Genomic DNA, 18,257 nt, shown 5'->3' with positions numbered 1-18,257 from the left:
TATCTGTGCAGAAACCAGATGGTAAATAATGTGACTTCTGCAGGGTTACTCAGTTCTCAAATGTGCTTGTCTGGAATGCACTTAAGTCTTACGAATTGTGAAATTCTACTGCCAGAGAGAGAAGACAGTTGTGGCTTGGATAGGTTTGCAATTAGACTTGTGCTGGGGGGGGGGGGGACTTGGAGGGACAACAGTGTGAGGGGGGAAGCCCGGAGGGATATGTTATGACCATGTCCTTTCTTTAGTAGCGCACCCTCCCTTCCATTCACCTTTACCTGCAGCCTGGGCCTGTCAGATGAATGATCAAAGCTATTTGCAGGTTTTGTCTTTCAGTAGGAAAGGTCTTTTCATCTCTTGGGAAAACTGTAAATGGTCTTAATTAAACACTAGGTAGTGTTGCATGGTGCGTTAAGCACGTTTTTCTTCCTGCTTTTTCTAACCTTCTAGCCAGTAAGGAAAAAATCAACATACACTCATAGCAGATTGTGCCCTTCTCTCTCAGGTCAAGAGTGAAGTCTCCCATCTCTTTTAAGAAACCCCACAGTGTCTCCATCACACCAGCTCAATATGGCACTGGCATGAGTGTGCTGTCAAGTCAGGAAAGGAGCATCCCCAGTGCCGCTGAACTCACGGACACGGTCGCAGCCCTCAAGCTCCTCCCAGAGCGTCTGTTGACCCAGCTGCAACTGGAGAAAAAAGAGAGCAGGAGGTATGTTGCTAGAACACCATCTAAGGCCATTTCCTTGCAGTCTTTGGTAGAGGGTTGTAAGTAGTTTAACCTGCCCTGAACTCCAACAGTATTTTTGAAAAACAGCCTATCTACCTCCAATTTCTTCTTCCTTCACCAAGTGCATAAGTTCAGGGCTGTTCCCCTGCTAGCTCCTGCTTGCATTACAAGAACTGTCCAGGACTGTTAGAAATGCTGAGAACTTTGAGGAATGGTTGGAAACTGTCCGTGGGCAATGAAGCCACCAATGAAAAGCAGTACAGTGATGTGTGGTGTTCAGTGGTCTTTCAAGATGGCATGGAGGTGTGCAGATGTTTTCATGCTGTGTCTTGAAATGCTACAAATGTTTGAAGGCCACTTTGGGATGGCAGTGTCTGAAACTTTTACATTTGCAACAAAGCAAGTGATGAAGCCAAAGAATTAATTGCTCTTGAGGTTGGCTAAAGAGCTTTGTCTTCACTCCCTTCATCAGCTAAGCGTCTTGAATTTGTTTGGCTCCTTTCTGTATCACAGCCTTCTACAATGGTTTTCCCAATAGCAGTGGGGGATGTCAGTGTTGGAAATCACTGAGCATTGTATCCTTGCAGACACCTCTGAGGCCCCACTCCCACTTAGTCTGCTGGTAACAAGAACAAAGCTGGGTTGCAGTTTGGCTAGCAGTTTGGGTCTCTTTCCTCCAGGTTTGAAGAACAGTTGCATCAATGCCTAGCTGAGGACACTGAGCCCCTTGGTGACATTATGGGTCCCCCTCTTTACCTCCCCCAGTCTCTGGTCTCCACCCCACCTGTCACATATCCGTTGATGAAGAGTCCCATGTCATCTGCTCAAGAGGTAAAAAGGGGGTGGCACTGGGAACTTATCTGCACAACACCCTTTAGAGCTACAGCTATTAAACCTGCTGCACTTGCAGAATTTAGTGAGAATAAACATGGGTACACAGTGTTAGATAGCCTTTGGAAATTGAGAATTGAAAAGGGGTGCTTTGATGATAACCTCCTCTCAGGGAGAGGAGTACTTCCTGCAGATCTGAAATGCAGGTTCCTCACAGATGTTAGTGCTCTCTGCTGAGGAAACTCTAATAGTATCAGCTGTGGTGGTGTACTCTAGCTTAAAGAATCACCTTTGTGGGTCAGCTTCTCTCAGTTAAAGGAAGGCTGGGGCCAGGGCGGAATATGCTCTTTTTGCCATGTCTCTTATGTGGGAGGACAATAGTGACCCCTGTGGTTATTCTCAAAAGTGAGAGTAGTCACTAAGCTGAGCTGTCTCTTGTTCGTACTGGATAATGCTTCTTTGTCAGTCTCATCTCTCTTTTCTTTCTGGACAGGCTGGGAGTCAAGTGGGATGCGAGCTTGTGGTGGAGGACCTAAGCCCAGCGCTGTCAGACAGACTGAAACGCTTGCAAAGGCTACTCAGAGCTAACAAAGAGGGTGAGGTTGCCTCTGAGCTCCACCTCTCTGCTCTGGTGGACATGGTGGATATTTGAGCACGGTTGAGGTACATGTGCAGACCAAGAGACTTCATAAGGAAATTCAGACAATTCACCTGCCAAAGTACTGAGGCTTGCTCAGAAAATAAGTAAATAAAAGCAGCTGTCCTTGCAGAAGAACACAGAGCAAATATGGGTCCTGGGCTGTTCTTGTGTGGTTGTCTTGCACAGAGAGGGTGTCCAAACTACAGTTTGGCTGGTCTAGCATTCCTTCCTATTAAGCTGTTCTATTTTACAGACGTGGAGAAGAGTCAAATCCTGTTCTTTGGAAAGCCCATGACTGACTTTTTTTAACCAACTCTCAGTTGGTGACCAGGTGAAGAGAGGCAATGAACTGGTTGGCGGATTAAATCTTTAGTTATACCTTGCAGCTCTGAGCAGAGTAGATGCAGGGTCAAAGCCTCCAGTATACTCCTTGCACCTCATTTTTGTGTGTTCTCTGCCCCTCACAACACTATTAAACCCCAAGGCATGCATGCAGAGAGCTGATGTTGGGACCAAATTTGAGTTTCTGTTGAAATTCAGATTGGAAAATTACTACGAGGAGAAGCAAACGGAGAATCTTTGTCGTAAGCACATGGCTAAACATAGCTTTGCCAGAAGAAAACAAGAAGGTAGTGAGTGTATCTGGGAATACAGCAGTCGGCCTGCATGGTCACAGTCCTAGGGATGTTGTCCCAACTCTGTACATGCTTAAAGCAGAAGTTATCTTCCTGCAGCACCTTGGATTTTAGTTGTTTTTGATGCTCAGGAAATACTTGATTCTGTCATTCTCCAATATTATAAAATATGGCGAAGTATTATAATATAATTATGGTCCCTGCAAAACTCAAAGGATTTTTGTTCTGCTTGGCCCAAGTTTTAATGTCTCAAATGAACATTCAACATAATAAGCAACTGATCTGTTTATTCTGCTTCTCATCCTCATGCCGAAAAGCAGGGTGTCTTCAATAAAGCTCGTAGGGAGGAATGATGGAGCATTGACTCTCTCTTCCAAGAGCAGACTATCTACCTTCTTCAGCTTTTAAGAGGCTGCAGCTTTGAAAATTGGAGACCTTTAATACTGAGTCCCAGGAAAGAGTGTGCACATGTATTGCATGCCTGCAGTACTGGAGAAGAAGTGTAGGGCTTGGTTGTTGTTTGTTGGGTTTGATTTTAGTTTTTTCCTGGTAGATCACCAGATCCTTCTGCAGCAGAAAATTCCACCTGATAAAAATGATTGCCTGCCACTCAGAGATCAGTTCTCTGAGCTTGTACCGTTTTACTTAGAATTCCCAGTCGTCCAAAATTGCATGTCAGCCCCCTTCCAAAAGGAATGGTTTCATGCTTCTTTGTTTTAAAATAGTATTTGTGTTAATTCTCTTAAAAATAGAATGGCCAATAAGAAAATAAGAAGTTTGGACTGAAGAACTTGTGCTTGGAGGCTGTTCATACTAGTAAAGTTTGGGGATGCTGGCTTGAGCTGTGTGAAATGCTGCACGTTTTAGTAGCGGGTAAAACTGCCGCGCTTCACCCCAGTGCTGCTGCCGACCTCCTCCGTTTACCCCAAATTCAACCGTAAACGTAAACAAGGCTGAAGTAGCTCTGGGACGCATTTCACACCACTGTGTTGTCTGCTGTAAACATCTTCTCTGTGTCTAATAAATTTGTAGCTGCTCCCTGCCTCTCTCCCAGCACTGTACTTGGGGCCCCCCGGGGCGCTCGCTGTCTTCAGACCCTGATGGAATAAACGTCCCAGTCCTACAGGCGCGCGCGGGCTGCTCTCTGTGGCCAGGAAGCCTTCACCCCTGTGCCTGAAGGAGCGCCGGCGTTACCCGCGCGCTTCCCGGACTTCCCTGAGAACCGTGGAAAGCTGCTCTGCAGCCAGCGCCCGCGGGCGGCTGGCGGGGAGCCACGGCGCAGGGACGGGGTGGCTGCTGTCCCCCCGGCCGGCTGGGCACCCAGAGACGCTGCGCTTCTGGCAGTCGGGAGGGTGGGTGGCGGTGTCCCGTGGGCTCCTCCCCGGGGCGCTGCACGCTCCCGCGTGGCTCAGCGTGTCCCAGGCCTTCAGCCGCGAGCCCCCTCGCAGCGAGCCCTGGGCAGACGAGCAGGCTGCTGTGTCTGCTGCCCCTTTCTCGAGCTGCTACTGCGGCACAGCCGGGCCCCGCGCCGGGTGGTGGCTTTGCTACTCCTGCTTCCTGCCAGGAGGTTCAGGGACGCGCACTTGCGTCCCAGCTCCCGGGCACGCTAAGGCTTTCACAGCCGGGGTGCTGCTGCGCCCACGGCTGGCGAGGGGCATCCCGGCGCTGCTCCCCACCAGCTGGCGTCTGCTCTCCCCCGAGCCTCTGCCCAGGCAGGCGCTGGGGAGGGCCCGCGGCGATCTCGGAGATGATGCTCCACTAACACAGGGCTTTCAGCCACCCGGGGCCCCGGCACACGCCCCAGGCTCTCCTCGGAGCTCTGCCACCCAACCCCAGCTGCGCGAGCTCCACACACCTCCACACACCGCAGCTGGGCACCAGCGCGCACCTCCCCCGCTGCCCCCTGCACGGGGGCGCAGGGCGGCGGCACACGCTGCCCGGCCTGCAGGGGCCGCAGCTCGCGGCGCGGCGCGGCGCGGCGCGGCCGGCGGGCACGCAGCACTCGCCCGCGGCAAAAGGCTGCGACGAGGGTGGGATTCGAACCCACGCGTGCAGAGCACAATGGATTAGCAGTCCATCGCCTTAACCACTCGGCCACCTCGTCCTGCCCCACACCGCGCTCCTCTGCCCACCAGCCACCTGCTGCCCGCGCCCCGACGACCCCGAACACCCCCGAACACCCCCGGCCACCCCCGCCGCCGCGCCGCGACACGACACGACACACGACACGACGCGCTGCACCCGCCCCACACGCCCTCCCCGGCACCGCCCCACACGCGCCACCGCCCCACGGCGCGACGCGCAAGGGCCGCCGCCGCCGCCCCACGGCGGGCGCCGCCGCCCCGCTCTGCCGCCGCCGCCCTCTTAGCGCAGCCGGCAGCGCGTCAGTCTCATAATCTGAAGGTCCTGAGTTCGAGCCTCAGAGAGGGCACGCCGCCTTTTGCTGCCGGCCGCCCCGCGCCGGGGAAGCCCTGCCCGCCCGTGCCCTCCCCTCGCCATTCGGCACTTCGGGCTCCCCCACCGGGGACGGGGCCCCCGCGGGTTTCCGCACGGACCCCCGAAAGACGCGGATCCCGCCCCTCACCCGCGCGGGGCCGGCGGAGGCCGTGGGCGGCGGGGCCGCGCCGCAGCGGCGGAGGCCGCGTCCCCCCCCGCGGCCAACGGCTCCGCGCCGCGGGGCCCGGGCGGCGCCCGCCGGCCGGGCCGGGGCCACGGCGCCAGCAGCGGGCAGGGAGGGGCCCCGAGCGGCGCCCTCTTAGCGCAGCCGGCAGCGCGTCAGTCTCATAATCTGAAGGTCCTGAGTTCGAGCCTCAGAGAGGGCACGCCGCCTTTTGCTGCCGGCCGCGGGGGGCTCTGCGCTGGACCGCGGGGTAGCCGTGGGGCCCACGGTTCTCCGCCGGGACCCTCGTCGAGTCCCCTGCGCCCGTCGGGCGGCCGAGCGGTTTTGGGGCGGCGGGGCAGACGTGCGCGGGGGTCGTGCCCAAACCGAGTAGGCGGCGGCAGCCGCGGTGTCACCCCGGGCGCTCAGCGAGCGGACGTTGGCGGGGAGAGCTTCCCCGAGCAGGGGCGGGCCGGCGAAGGGGGGGGTCGGGGGGGGGGGGGGTGCAAAAATTTGCCCTCTCTGAGGCTCGAACTCAGGACCTTCAGATTATGAGACTGACGCGCTGCCGGCTGCGCTAAGAGGGCGGCGGCGGCAGAGCGGGGCGGCGGCGCCCGCCGTGGGGCGGCGGCGGCGGCCCTTGCGCGTCGCGCCGTGGGGCGGTGGCGCGTGTGGGGCGGGTGCAGCGCGTCGTGTCGTGTGTCGTGTCGTGTCGCGGCGCGGCGCGGCGGCGGGGGTGGCCGGGGGTGTTCGGGGGTGTTCGGGGTCGTCGGGGCGCGGGCAGCAGGTGGCTGGTGGGCAGAGGAGCGCGGTGTGGGGCAGGACGAGGTGGCCGAGTGGTTAAGGCGATGGACTGCTAATCCATTGTGCTCTGCACGCGTGGGTTCGAATCCCACCCTCGTCGCAGCCTTTTGCCGCGGGCGAGTGCTGCGTGCCCGCCGGCCGCGCCGCGCCGCGCCGCGCCGCGAGCTGCGGCCCCTGCAGGCCGGGCAGCGTGTGCCGCCGCCCTGCGCCCCCGTGCAGGGGGCAGCGGGGGAGGTGCGCGCTGGTGCCCAGCTGCGGTGTGTGGAGGTGTGTGGAGCTCGCGCAGCTGGGGTTGGGTGGCAGAGCTCCGAGGAGAGCCTGGGGCGTGTGCCGGGGCCCCGGGTGGCTGAAAGCCCTGTGTTAGTGGAGCATCATCTCCGAGATCGCCGCGGGCCCTCCCCAGCGCCTGCCTGGGCAGAGGCTCGGGGGAGAGCAGACGCCAGCTGGTGGGGAGCAGCGCCGGGATGCCCCTCGCCAGCCGTGGGCGCAGCAGCACCCCGGCTGTGAAAGCCTTAGCGTGCCCGGGAGCTGGGACGCAAGTGCGCGTCCCTGAACCTCCTGGCAGGAAGCAGGAGTAGCAAAGCCACCACCCGGCGCGGGGCCCGGCTGTGCCGCAGTAGCAGCTCGAGAAAGGGGCAGCAGACACAGCAGCCTGCTCGTCTGCCCAGGGCTCGCTGCGAGGGGGCTCGCGGCTGAAGGCCTGGGACACGCTGAGCCACGCGGGAGCGTGCAGCGCCCCGGGGAGGAGCCCACGGGACACCGCCACCCACCCTCCCGACTGCCAGAAGCGCAGCGTCTCTGGGTGCCCAGCCGGCCGGGGGGACAGCAGCCACCCCGTCCCTGCGCCGTGGCTCCCCGCCAGCCGCCCGCGGGCGCTGGCTGCAGAGCAGCTTTCCACGGTTCTCAGGGAAGTCCGGGAAGCGCGCGGGTAACGCCGGCGCTCCTTCAGGCACAGGGGTGAAGGCTTCCTGGCCACAGAGAGCAGCCCGCGCGCGCCTGTAGGACTGGGACGTTTATTCCATCAGGGTCTGAAGACAGCGAGCGCCCCGGGGGGCCCCAAGTACAGTGCTGGGAGAGAGGCAGGGAGCAGCTACAAATTTATTAGACACAGAGAAGATGTTTACAGCAGACAACACAGTGGTGTGAAATGCGTCCCAGAGCTACTTCAGCCTTGTTTACGTTTACGGTTGAATTTGGGGTAAACGGAGGAGGTCGGCAGCAGCACTGGGGTGAAGCGCGGCAGTTTTACCCGCTACTAAAACGTGCAGCATTTCACACAGCTCAAGCCAGCATCCCCAAACTTTACTAGTATGAACAGCCTCCAAGCACAAGTTCTTCAGTCCAAACTTCTTATTTTCTTATTGGCCATTCTATTTTTAAGAGAATTAACACAAATACTATTTTAAAACAAAGAAGCATGAAACCATTCCTTTTGGAAGGGGGCTGACATGCAATTTTGGACGACTGGGAATTCTAAGTAAAACGGTACAAGCTCAGAGAACTGATCTCTGAGTGGCAGGCAATCATTTTTATCAGGTGGAATTTTCTGCTGCAGAAGGATCTGGTGATCTACCAGGAAAAAACTAAAATCAAACCCAACAAACAACAACCAAGCCCTACACTTCTTCTCCAGTACTGCAGGCATGCAATACATGTGCACACTCTTTCCTGGGACTCAGTATTAAAGGTCTCCAATTTTCAAAGCTGCAGCCTCTTAAAAGCTGAAGAAGGTAGATAGTCTGCTCTTGGAAGAGAGAGTCAATGCTCCATCATTCCTCCCTACGAGCTTTATTGAAGACACCCTGCTTTTCGGCATGAGGATGAGAAGTAGACTTGATTTACTCTTCAAGAAATACTAGATGACTCCAAAGACTATAAAATGTTGCTTGATCTTCATTTTAGATTTCTAGTGCATCTAAATTCAGTGTTCAGCCAGCCAGGTAGTCATTCTGTTAAACCACTCAGTTGAGCGGCTCTCCATCACTCAGCCACTGTCCCCTGTGGCTGTGGGGGTCTTGATGCAAGGGTTAGGCAAAGGCTTGGTGCTGCTGGGCCGCCACAGGATGCCATGAGAGTGGTGGCCCAGGCAAGCAGGGCAGCAGGGCGCCATGGCTTAGCTGGTTAAAGCGCCTGTCTAGTAAACAGGAGATCCTGGGTTCAACTCCCAGTGGTGCCTGGGCTGAGGGGACTGTTTTTCTCCCTGCCCCACACCTGATCTCACCTCCAAACCCCAGCCCTGGGCTGGGGCACCTCGGGAAGATATCCTTATTCCTCTTCGGACATAGCTTTGCACATAGATGCCGTGGAGGCCAGGTGAAAGGAATTAATCTAAAAGGGCAGCCAGGTTGCTGGCATTGAGATGGCTTAAAATCTCTTGTTCAGGATAAATAAAGGACCTCTTGCAAAAGACCCCCCTTCCCCCTATCAGAAATATTTAAGAGAGCTATTACTGCAGAAAGTGGCTATTAAGGAGTAAGATGATAGCCCCCGTGAAGGGGAAGGTGGGGCCAAAAAGCAGACTCAGCCAAATGAAGTGTGAAACAGCGATGAGCTAGGTGCTCCTGGAGAATGTGCCATCAGGGGTGTGCCTTGGGTGCCAAACAATGTGGCTTCTCATTTCAACTTCAGCAACCTCAGCCTGCTCCTGGAAAAGATGCAGACTCTCAGGGAGGTGTAGGAAAAGGCAGAAGGCAGGGTGCAAAGCCCGTGCTGCCCAGGTGCAGACCCAGCGTCGCCCTGAGCCAGGGCACCAGAGACGTCCGGTGGCTTTGGGCTGGCCTGGCGGAGGACCCGAGCAACAAGCTCGTGCTCCAGCGCCTGCCCCACCACCCCCCGATGAAGGGATTAGCCTTCTCTTATAGCTAATCCCAGCTGTCCAACAGGCCCAGCCACCCTGGGGAGGTAACAGAGCTCCTGCCATGTCCCCCGTGCCAGCTCCCCCAGGGAACAGATACCTCCTACGGCACCACGGGAGGAGGTATAAGAGCCCCATGTCCAACCCTGGGGAAGCAGCGATGCTGGGGGGACTGGTCATGTTGCTGCTCGTGGGGCTCGCCAGCACTGCGAAGGGGAGGCAGGAGCCAGGCCAGGGCCCGCACGCTGCCTCCATCATCACGGTGCCCAACGGGGGACCCTGGGGAGACTGGGCCTGGCTGGAGATGTGCCCCGAAGGGTCCTATGCTGGTGGCATCAGCTTCAAGGTAAAGCCTGTGCAGTGGAGAACGAGGCCAGGTGGGGCTCCCCCCGGCGCCTGGGGGGCCCTGGCGTGGCCCCCCAGCCCAGGAGCTCAGCCCAGCCTCCACGGCCTCGCAGGTGGAGCCGCTGCAGGGAGCCGTGGTGGACGACACGGCGCTGAATGGTGTGCGGCTGCACTGCTTGCCCCGGGGGGCTCGTGGTGATGGCTCCGTGGTGGAGTCGCAGAGTGGCAGGTGAGCCCCGACACCTGGAAAGCCTCCTCCATGGCTCTCCGGGGGTGATGGAGGACTTGCACCCTTTTCTCCTCCCCATGTCCCCTTGGCTCCTGCCTTCAGTTCTCTTTTTGCCCCCCATCCAGATGGGGCCGCTGGTCAGAGCCCCGCTGGTGCCCCCACCGAGGACGCCTGGTGGGGTTTGCGCTGCGGGTCCAAGCACCCCAGCACAGGCTCCTGAGCGACGAGGTGGCTGCCACAAATGCCCGTTTTGCCTGCTCTGATGGGCCGGTCCTGGAGGGGCCAGGGCCTGACCAGGGCGAGTGGGGCAGCTGGAGCCCCTTGTGCCCCTGGGCTGTGTGTGGCATCCAGACACGGCAGGAGCCTCCGCGGGGGCTGAAGAGGGATGACACAGCCCTGAATGATCTGCGTCTCTTCTGCTGCAAGGGGTGACCACCAGGAACCCACGGCAGGGTGTTCAGTCCCGTGGGAGATCCAACTCCACAGCAGAGCCTTCACCCAGGACCCTCTCCCTCCAGGACCCACTGTCTCTTGAGAGACCCCTTAGCCCTGGTGTTCTCCCCCTTATCCTCATGGGCTCCCTCATCCCACCCAGACTTTCAGAGTCTTGGGGACTGCCCTCCTTCCTGCCAAAATGAGCTTACAGTAAAAAAAATGCACCAAGACTGTGTTGGGACATGTCTGGTCACTGAGAGAGGGGCAAATGTGGGTGGCAGGGCTGAGAGGCCAGGAGCTGTGGCTGATCCCAGCCAGGAGCACATCAGTCCTGGGGACACAGGACCTGGGACAGTGAGAGACCAGTTCCGTCTTTCCCTCACCAAGAGGGGGCAGCACAGAAGGTGCAGCTGGACCCTCCTCTGAGGGCAAAAGGATGGTAGGCTGTGGGCAGGGCAATCGCACGCGTGCGTGCGTGCGTGCGTGTGTGTGTGTGTCGGGGGGAATGTAAGGAAACTTTCCTTCCCTTGCCCCAGGAGCAGGGAAGCTCCTGGGACAGGGTGCAGAGAGGTGTGTGTGTGGGGGGGGAGGAAGGGTCCTGCACTGCCCCCATTCCTGGCATTGAGGTGGCACAGCTTAGGGAGAAGTTGGGGCAGAGACCTCCAGTGGTGCCCTCATCCCAGGCTCTGCGGTTTGGAGGTGAGATCAGGTGTGGGGCAAGGAGAAAAACAGTCCCCTCAGCCCAGGCACCACTGGGAGTTGAACCCAGGATCTCCTGTTTACTAGACAGGCGCTTTAACCAGCTAAGCCATGGCGCCCTGCTGCCCTGCTTGCCTGGGCCACCACTCTCACGGCATCCTGTGGCGGCCCAGCAGCACCCAACCTTTGCCCCAGGAAAGGGCATCTCATGCCCTGGGTCATAGCAGGGTTGCTCACAGGGGGGCCTAGCAGCCCCTCACCCGCTGGTCAGGCTGGGGGCACAGTGGGGCGAGACTCCTGTAGCTGCAGAACAGGCCTGCTCGACCCTCCAAGCCCAAAGCCCTGATGACCTAGGGGACTGTTGAGGAGACATGCAGCGGGTGCAAAAAGCTGATGGCTGGGCCCCAGATGAGCTCTGCACCAGCTGGACAAAATCAGAAGCTGCAATGCCAAAAACGAGGGCTCGTCCGGGAGTTGAACCCGGGACCTCTCGCACCCAAAGCGAGAATCATACCCCTAGACCAACGAGCCAGGGCAGCCATAACTCATTGGTCCCCAGCCCCTGGGCCGCTGTTGGTGGGGATGCTCAGTGGGGTGGTGGTGTTCCCTTGGGTCGCAGGTTTTGTACATGGGCCCTGCTGCAGGCTACAAGGACCAGAGCAGAGCTGAGCCACATGTGCAGGGGGACAGCAGTGATGACCCAGGAGACTTCCCACTTCCCAGGAAAACAAAGCAATAACAAGGATTGGGTCAGATGCTACTGACTCAGCCTGTGGTGTACTGTGAGCCATGGGGCCACCTGGGTGCCCTTGGCAGGGGGCGGGGGGGGCAGGTTCCCACACAGCCCAGGGTACCAGCGCCTGGGGCTGTGATGGCCGAGAGGTGAAGGCGTTGGACTCGAAATCCAATGGGGATTTCCCTGCGCAGGTTCGAATCCTGCTCACAGCGAGAGGTTTTACTTGAGGAGTCCTGGGACTTTGGGCCATCCCTGGGCTGCCAAGCAAGGGACAGAGACCTCAGGAAAAATCTGGGCTGGGGGGAGGGAGCTGTGGACCTTGGCAGCCCCAGCCCTGAACCTTGTCCCCTGGGCAGCAGCTCCTGCCCAGAGGAACCCAGACCCTGGCAAGTACTCAGTCTCTGAGACTCAGACTGTCTCTGAGACAGTCCCAAGGCAGAAGGAGGTCCTGGCTCTTATTGGGTTGTTCAGGCCCCTGGGCTTTCTAATTTTTGGAGGATTAGGGAAGCAGCAGCCAAGGCATACAGAATGGGGAGCACAAAGACCATTTGTCCTGGGGCCGCCAGATGAGATGAGTCTCCAAGGGGATACAGTGGGGGACAGGGACTACCCAGGGACGGTGAGTTGCCTGCGCTGTTGGGAAGATGCAAGACCCCAGCTACGAGGTGCAGGGAGCAGATTTGTCTGCAAATGCTCCTAAGTGAGCTCAGCAGCGCTGGGGCCATGCCAGCCTGGAGCTGCAGGGGGAGGGACCTGAGCTGGGCGGCGGCCTACTTACAGTGTCCTGGCTCGTTGGTCTAGGGGTATGATTCTCGCTTCGGGTGCGAGAGGTCCCGGGTTCAACTCCCGGACGAGCCCTTGTTTTTGGCCCTATCTGACCTGCTTTTGCCCTGCTGATGCAGAGCTCGTTTGGGTCCTATCCCTTGGTTTTCAGCCGCCCTGCTTCTCCCTTCTGTGTTGCCCCCCGTGCGGGGGATGTTCGGCATTCTGGGGATCCCAGCTCCTGCTGTGCCTGTACCCTCACCAGCAGGTGAGGGGCTGCCAAGCCCTGGCTACAGCCATGGCTTTGCAGGGTGGGCAGCGGTGCCCAGTGGGCGCAGGCAGCCCCCAGGCAGGGGGATGTAGCTCAGTGGGAGAGCGCTTGCTTTGCATGTAAGAAGTCCTGGGTTCAAGCCCCAGCATTTCCATGTGTCTTTTCCTTCTCAAAGCTGTCCCCAAGGCAGCATCTGCTGTGGTGGGAGAGTCCTCCCCTCCCCACTGAGGTCCCCCAGGAAAGCCCTTGGTCTTTTTCTGTGCTGGAAGGACTTGAGGTTTCTTCCCAGGCATGTCCAGGCTCCGGGAAAATCTCCATCTCTATTTTGTTTTCCCAGCAGGAGCTACAGACAGTGGGGTGTGAGCGGGGTGCATGTTGTCTCCATTTCCCATGTGGCACATTGCTCCTGGCAATCTGTCCTGTCCCGTTCCAAGATACGCCAGCCTGCACAAGCCACCCACTCTCTTGTGCTGTGTTGGTGTGCCTCAGTCCCCTGCATGGGCCGTGCTGGGGTCCCACACACCATCTGGGCACACATGGGGCTGGTGTTGCCTAAAATGAGGGCTCGTCCGGGAGTTGAACCCGGGACCTCTCGCACCCAAAGCGAGAATCATACCCCTAGACCAACAAGCCAGGACAGTGCAGTTTTCCCCCTCCTTAGCCCAGCTGGCGCCTGTTTTGGCTCCAGGCTGGCTGACAGCCCTGGTGTGTCCCAGCAAGTGGTGGTACACGTGGGCTCATCCCTCTGACAGGAGTGTTTGCAGATAAACCTGCAACTATGCCGTGCTATTGTGGAGGGCTGCACATTGTACTTCTGACCTCAAGGCACCCTAACCTGGCACTTTATTACTGCCCGAGTTTCCTGGGAAATCGGAAAACCTCCTGGCTGGCCATTGCACTGCTTTGCTCCCCAGGGTGTGCAGTGGGGCTTTTCCCCCAAAGCAGCTGCTTGGGTGCTGGGGGCTAAAGAGAGTGTTGCCAGCAACCACCCAGCACCCAGACACCCCGGGCACAAGGGCTGCGTGCATGCTGGGCATTGGTGTCCTTGCTTGGTTGAAGGACATGACTCTCCCTTCAGATGTGAGAAGTCCCAGGTTCATCCCCAGATTAACCCTCCTCTTGGCCACCCTGGCCCTGGTTTTGTCCAGCTGGCATGGAGGGTCCTGTCATAGCTTGTGCCTGAGGGCTGGGGCACAGCAGGAGCAGAGGTGTCCAGAGCAACAAAGACAGGCAGCTTGTCAGGGCTGGCATATCCCGTGGACTAGGACTGTCCCTGCAAGAGCTAGGAGGGTTGTGCTGCCCCATGTGCATGTGGCTAAAGGTTACAAAACGCAGAATGGGCCAGGGCTTGTCCATCTCCTTGATGGGGAAAGGGCTGTTGGAGGCAGCACTGGGGAGGGCAGAGGAAGTGATGCTGGCACTGTGTCTCCCAGCAGGCAGCTCTCTCCTCAACCCATATCATGGCTGGGGCTGTGGTGTGGGCACAAGGGTCTCAGCTGGACCACAGCCCAGATGGGCCTGGTCAGCAGCTCGGCTTCCTGCCCCTGAACAGGTACAGGTGGAAGAACCATCCTCTGACCTGCTTGGGATCCATCCTCCCTGTTCCGGGGTTCTCAGCAGAGAGCTGCTGCCTGCACCCTCCTGCCCCTCTGATTGACAGGTCCTTTGGGAAAAGGGAACATGTGGAAGGATTTCCAAGGAGCCAGGAAAAAAACCAAAGCCCCAGCAAAGAGACCTTGACTCAGATTCAGATCTGGACTGGGAAATCTCCTTCCCCTGAGGGAGAAAGGTGAAAGAAGAAGGGAGGTTTCCTCCCAGGGTATAGCCATTTCTACCACTGTGAGAGATGGCATTCTGGAGAAAAGGCATGTGGAGATGCTGGGGCTTGAACCCAGGGCCTCTTACATGCAAAGCAAGCGCTCTCCCACTGAGCTACATCCCCCTGCCTGGGGGCTACTTGTGCCTACTGGGCACTGCTGCCTGCCCAGTGCAGCCCTGCTGCCCTGACACTTGTCAGTGTTGGAACACTTATGGGTTTTACCCCTGGAGGTTGATGCCAGTCTGTGGATGCCATCTCCAGTGATGTCCATGCTGGGACCCTGGCATTTCTTTGTGCCTGGCACTTGAAGCCCATGTGACCCAACCCACCACCACTCCATCATCCACAGAGCTGCACTGTGGCTGTCCCATGCTGGTGGGACATGGTGGGGCTGAGCCTGGCAGCCCCTTGCCTGTTGACCATGCTGGGGGCAGAGCGGGGCTGGGTTCCTTGGGTATGCGGGGACCAGTGCCCCTTGCCCTGTTGAATCCAATGGTCCTGCAGGCCCACTGCCTTGGGACACTGTGAGGATGGTGAAGATGATGACTTGTCCCCAAATGAGTTCTGCACTGGCCAAGCAACAGCAATTGCCAGGCATGGCACAGGACCCAAAAGAAGGAGTTGTGCAGGAGTTGAACATGGGAACCTCTTGCACTTGAAGCAGGAATCATACCCCTAGACCAACAAGATGACACAGCTGGGGCCACCCAACCAGGCAGAGCATAGGCCCAAGCTGTAGACCTCTGACAGCAGCATTTGCAAATAACCCCATGACACACAGCTGTGGGTCTTGCATCTCCACAAAAACATATGTATCTTTTTGACTCTGGGTGGCCCCTGTTCCGTATCATGTCCCTTCAGAAAGCCCAGTTTCCCATGACTTCATAAAAAAATGGTCTTCAGCTTCCTCAGCTTGCCAGAACCCCAGGCACCTGCACACTCCAGTGTGGTCCCCAGGGCCAGCAGCAGAGTCCTTGTGCAAAACCCATTCCCTTGGGCCCGAGGGCTTAATCATAGAATCATAGACTTGGTAAGGTTGGAAGGGACCTCTGGAGATCACCTAGTCCAGCCTCCCTGCTCAAGCAGGCTCACCTAGAGCATATTAGACAGGGTTGCATCCAGGCGGGCTTTGAATATCTCCAGAGAAGGAGACTCCACAACCTCTCTGGGCAACCTGTTCCAGTGCTCTGTCACTCTCACAGTGAAGAAATTCCTCCTCATGTTCAGGCAGAACTTCCTGTGGTTCAATTTCTGCCCATTGCCTCTTGTCCTGTCACATGGGATAACTGAAAAGAGTCTGTCTCCATCCTCTTGACACCCTTCCTTCAGATACTTATAGACATTGATCAGATCCCCCCTCAGTCTTCTATTCTCCAGGCTAAAGAGGCCCAGCTCTCACAGCTGTTCCTCAGAGGGCGGATCCTTTGCTGGATTTCTTACTCATAGGGATGCAGCGCTCTTGAGCTTGTAGAAAGTGATGCTTGACTATTCACCATCTCCCTTGGACCCCCCCCCCTTCCTTCTAGGGCCTTAACCCATGAGATTCCTCCAAGTAGGTCTCTGAAGGGCCCAAAGGCTGTTCTCCTGAAGTCCACGGTTGCAATCCTGCTTATTGCCTCACTTCTTTCCTGCTGGATCCTGAACTCCATCATGTCATGGTCACTGCAGCCAAGGCTGCCCTCAACCCTCACATCTCCAATCAGTCCTTCTTTGTTAGTTAAGACAAGACCCAGCAGGACACCCTTCCTCGTAGGCTCCTCCACCACCTGTGTCAAGAAGTTATCATCAATGCCTTGCAGGAGCCTCCTGGACTGTTTGTGCCTAGCTGTGTTGTCCTTCCAGGAGGTATCAGGGTGTTTGAAGTCTCCCATGAGAACCAGGGCCTGTGATCGTGAGGCTACTTCCAGCTGTCTGTAGAAGGCGTCATCGACTTGCTCTTCCTTGACAGGTGGCCCGTAGTAGACACCCACAACAGTGTCCCCTGTGTTAGCCTGCCCTTTGATCTTCTCCCATAAGCTCTCAACTGCTTCCTCTTCCACCCTAAGGCAGAGCTCGAAGCATTCCAGTTGCTCTCTCACATAAACAGCAACTCCACCACCTCGCCTTCCTGGCCTGTCTTTCCTGAAAAGCACGCAGCCATCCACGACAGCATTGCAGTCATGCGAGCTATCCCATCATGTCTCTGTGACTGCAATGAGATCATGGCCCTGTGACCGCACACAGATCTCCAGTTTCCCCTGTTTATTCCTCATGCTGCGTGCACTGGTGTACAGGCATTTCAGAGAGGTAGTCATGCATTAAGGGAGCATCACCACCCTGCTGAGCACCACTGTCAGTTGGGACCCAGGGGCTGGGGACCAATAAGCAAAGGCTGCCCTGGCTCGTTGGTCTAGGGGTATGATTCTCGCTTAGGGTGCGAGAGGTCCCGGGTTCAACTCCCGGACGAGCCCTCCCTTTGGCATTGTGGCTTCTGATTTTGTCCAGCTGGTGCAGAGCTCATCTGAGGCATGGCCATCAGGTTTTGTACCTACCCTGTGTTTTCCCTCAGTGGTGTCCCACAGTCGTCAGGGCTTTGGGCTTGGAGGGTTGAGCAGGCTGTTCCCCAACTGCAGGGGTCCTAGCACCTCTGTGCCAACCAGCAGGCAAGGGGCTACCAGGCCCTGGTTGCCCCATGCCCCAGTTCCATGGGCCAGCCCTTGCCCCAGGCATGAGGGATCTGTAAGTGCCAGGGTGGCAGTGGGATGGTGCACAGGGCTTGGCAGGGGGCTGTGGGCGACCCTGGGACATGAAGGTATCAGCAATGCAGAGAGATATCTCCAGTTTCCCCCGAGGGGCGTTCCCATCTGTGGGGTGTGGGCAGAGCCAGGACAAAGGCTGGGGCACCCACTGGGCCATGGAGGCAGTTGTTCTCCCTGGGTTGGATGGGGCAGGTTGTGGGGCTGGAGCTCCAGTGGTGGGCTGGACCATGCTGTGCAATGAGCAAGAGAGGATTGCTGTGAAGTAGGGATGGAGGGAAGGAGATTAGGACTCAGGGCATCCCTAGACAAGGGGCAGGAGTAGGGCACTGTTTGTTCTGTGGTGGGGAGCATGGGCTGGAGATGTCCCTGGACTCCTGAGTTCCCTCCCCACTGCAGGATGTGGATGGGGGAGGAGCCTGGTGTGGGGCCAAAAGTGCTGTGTGCTGTCCAGAGTTTGTCAGCGGCGTGGCTGGAGTAGGGTGGTTCCTCTTTCTGTGTCTGGGCTGTGGTGCCAGGGATGGGGCCAGTGCCTGGACATGGCTGTGTGCCATCAGTCCACTAGTCCAGGCATATTTTAGGCAGCCAGGCTGTGTGGGGTGGGCAACTGTGCTCTGTGGGTGCAGACACCCCCCAGCCAGGGGGATGTAGCTCAGTGGGAGAGCGCTTGCTTTGCATGTAAGAGGCCCTGGGTTCAAGCCCCAGCATCTCCACCCCTTTTCATCCCCAAGGGGACATGGATGGGGCTGTTATGGTCCCTGGCCCTCCTCCAGCCTAGATATCTCTCTGAGGTCCCTCTGCAGTCCAGGATGGTCCTAGGGGCCTTGTGATAAAACCTCTTGCTGTGAGCAGGATTTGAACCTGCATGGCTGTAGAGATCCTAGCCATTGTACATTGAGGAGATGGTGAGCCACTAAAAGTTATCTTGTATGCACAGGCCTGTACTATGCTGTGTTACGCTGCACGTATAGCTTGGCCTTCAGGCCTGTGTTGTGTTGCACAACAGTATCTCTTGGCCATTGGCCAAGACTGGATAAATTTGAGTGGCTGGTGGTAATGGGCAACCTGTGGGTAGCTCCTATTTGGCACTGGTGATTATACCACCTGCATGTCCTTGCCTGTATTCAAAACTGCAG

The 18,257-nt window shown here is 57.6% G+C and overlaps 2 protein-coding genes and 14 non-coding genes across 16 annotated transcripts in view; 10 read left to right on the top strand and 6 right to left on the bottom strand.

The window, feature by feature from the left end:
- MCM3AP (minichromosome maintenance complex component 3 associated protein) overlaps positions 1-3,873 on the top strand; it is a 33,236-nt gene extending 29,363 nt beyond the window's left edge. Inside the window, exons 26-28 of the mRNA XM_062578382.1 lie at positions 503-709; positions 1,408-1,558; positions 2,052-3,873. Of these exons, the coding sequence (XP_062434366.1) occupies positions 503-709; positions 1,408-1,558; positions 2,052-2,210 (517 nt within the window). The 3' untranslated portion in view covers positions 2,211-3,873. The remainder of the gene's footprint in view (positions 1-502; positions 710-1,407; positions 1,559-2,051) is intronic.
- A 982-nt stretch (positions 3,874-4,855) lies between these two features.
- TRNAS-GCU (transfer RNA serine (anticodon GCU)) lies at positions 4,856-4,937 on the bottom strand. The gene has a single exon. It is a non-coding gene; the product is annotated as a tRNA-Ser (tRNA).
- A 254-nt stretch (positions 4,938-5,191) lies between these two features.
- On the top strand, positions 5,192-5,264 carry TRNAM-CAU (transfer RNA methionine (anticodon CAU)). The gene has a single exon. It is a non-coding gene; the product is annotated as a tRNA-Met (tRNA).
- A 318-nt stretch (positions 5,265-5,582) lies between these two features.
- On the top strand, positions 5,583-5,655 carry TRNAM-CAU (transfer RNA methionine (anticodon CAU)). Its single transcript has one exon. It is a non-coding gene; the product is annotated as a tRNA-Met (tRNA).
- Positions 5,656-5,946: 291 nt separating this feature from the next.
- Positions 5,947-6,019, bottom strand: TRNAM-CAU (transfer RNA methionine (anticodon CAU)). The gene has a single exon. It is a non-coding gene; the product is annotated as a tRNA-Met (tRNA).
- Positions 6,020-6,254: 235 nt separating this feature from the next.
- TRNAS-GCU (transfer RNA serine (anticodon GCU)) lies at positions 6,255-6,336 on the top strand. The gene has a single exon. It is a non-coding gene; the product is annotated as a tRNA-Ser (tRNA).
- A 2,002-nt stretch (positions 6,337-8,338) lies between these two features.
- Positions 8,339-8,412, top strand: TRNAT-AGU (transfer RNA threonine (anticodon AGU)). Its single transcript has one exon. It is a non-coding gene; the product is annotated as a tRNA-Thr (tRNA).
- Positions 8,413-9,268: 856 nt separating this feature from the next.
- VMO1 (vitelline membrane outer layer 1 homolog) lies at positions 9,269-10,096 on the top strand. The gene is made up of 3 exons (XM_062579367.1): positions 9,269-9,436; positions 9,549-9,664; positions 9,790-10,096. Exons 1-3 carry the CDS (start codon positions 9,269-9,271, stop codon positions 10,094-10,096), a joined length of 591 nt encoding a protein of 196 aa, XP_062435351.1.
- A 747-nt stretch (positions 10,097-10,843) lies between these two features.
- On the bottom strand, positions 10,844-10,917 carry TRNAT-AGU (transfer RNA threonine (anticodon AGU)). Its single transcript has one exon. It is a non-coding gene; the product is annotated as a tRNA-Thr (tRNA).
- A 340-nt stretch (positions 10,918-11,257) lies between these two features.
- Positions 11,258-11,329, bottom strand: TRNAP-UGG (transfer RNA proline (anticodon UGG)). Its single transcript has one exon. It is a non-coding gene; the product is annotated as a tRNA-Pro (tRNA).
- Positions 11,330-11,663: 334 nt separating this feature from the next.
- On the top strand, positions 11,664-11,746 carry TRNAS-CGA (transfer RNA serine (anticodon CGA)). Its single transcript has one exon. It is a non-coding gene; the product is annotated as a tRNA-Ser (tRNA).
- A 574-nt stretch (positions 11,747-12,320) lies between these two features.
- TRNAP-CGG (transfer RNA proline (anticodon CGG)) lies at positions 12,321-12,392 on the top strand. Its single transcript has one exon. It is a non-coding gene; the product is annotated as a tRNA-Pro (tRNA).
- A 736-nt stretch (positions 12,393-13,128) lies between these two features.
- On the bottom strand, positions 13,129-13,200 carry TRNAP-UGG (transfer RNA proline (anticodon UGG)). The gene has a single exon. It is a non-coding gene; the product is annotated as a tRNA-Pro (tRNA).
- Positions 13,201-14,437: 1,237 nt separating this feature from the next.
- TRNAA-UGC (transfer RNA alanine (anticodon UGC)) lies at positions 14,438-14,509 on the bottom strand. The gene has a single exon. It is a non-coding gene; the product is annotated as a tRNA-Ala (tRNA).
- Positions 14,510-16,764: 2,255 nt separating this feature from the next.
- Positions 16,765-16,836, top strand: TRNAP-AGG (transfer RNA proline (anticodon AGG)). The gene has a single exon. It is a non-coding gene; the product is annotated as a tRNA-Pro (tRNA).
- Positions 16,837-17,762: 926 nt separating this feature from the next.
- On the top strand, positions 17,763-17,834 carry TRNAA-UGC (transfer RNA alanine (anticodon UGC)). The gene has a single exon. It is a non-coding gene; the product is annotated as a tRNA-Ala (tRNA).
- The last annotated feature ends 423 nt before the right edge of the window (positions 17,835-18,257 follow it).

Source organism: Rhea pennata, chromosome 6 (genome assembly GCF_028389875.1).
Source record: "Rhea pennata isolate bPtePen1 chromosome 6, bPtePen1.pri, whole genome shotgun sequence".
Lineage (NCBI taxonomy): Eukaryota > Metazoa > Chordata > Aves > Rheiformes > Rheidae > Rhea > Rhea pennata.
This window is presented reverse-complemented; position numbering and strand designations above follow the sequence as displayed.

What these genes read in the sequence shown, in the direction of transcription:
- VMO1 (XM_062579367.1), top strand. Translation starts at nt 9,269, where the DNA reads ATGTTGCTGCTCGTGGGGCTCGCCAGCACTGCGAAGGGGAGGCAGGAG. An exon ending in CTGGTGGCATCAGCTTCAAG is followed by an intron (nt 9,437 to 9,548) that starts GTAAAGCCTGTG and finishes ACGGCCTCGCAG; the next exon opens with GTGGAGCCGCTGCAGGGAGC. An exon ending in GTGGAGTCGCAGAGTGGCAG is followed by an intron (nt 9,665 to 9,789) that starts GTGAGCCCCGAC and finishes CCCCCCATCCAG; the next exon opens with ATGGGGCCGCTGGTCAGAGC.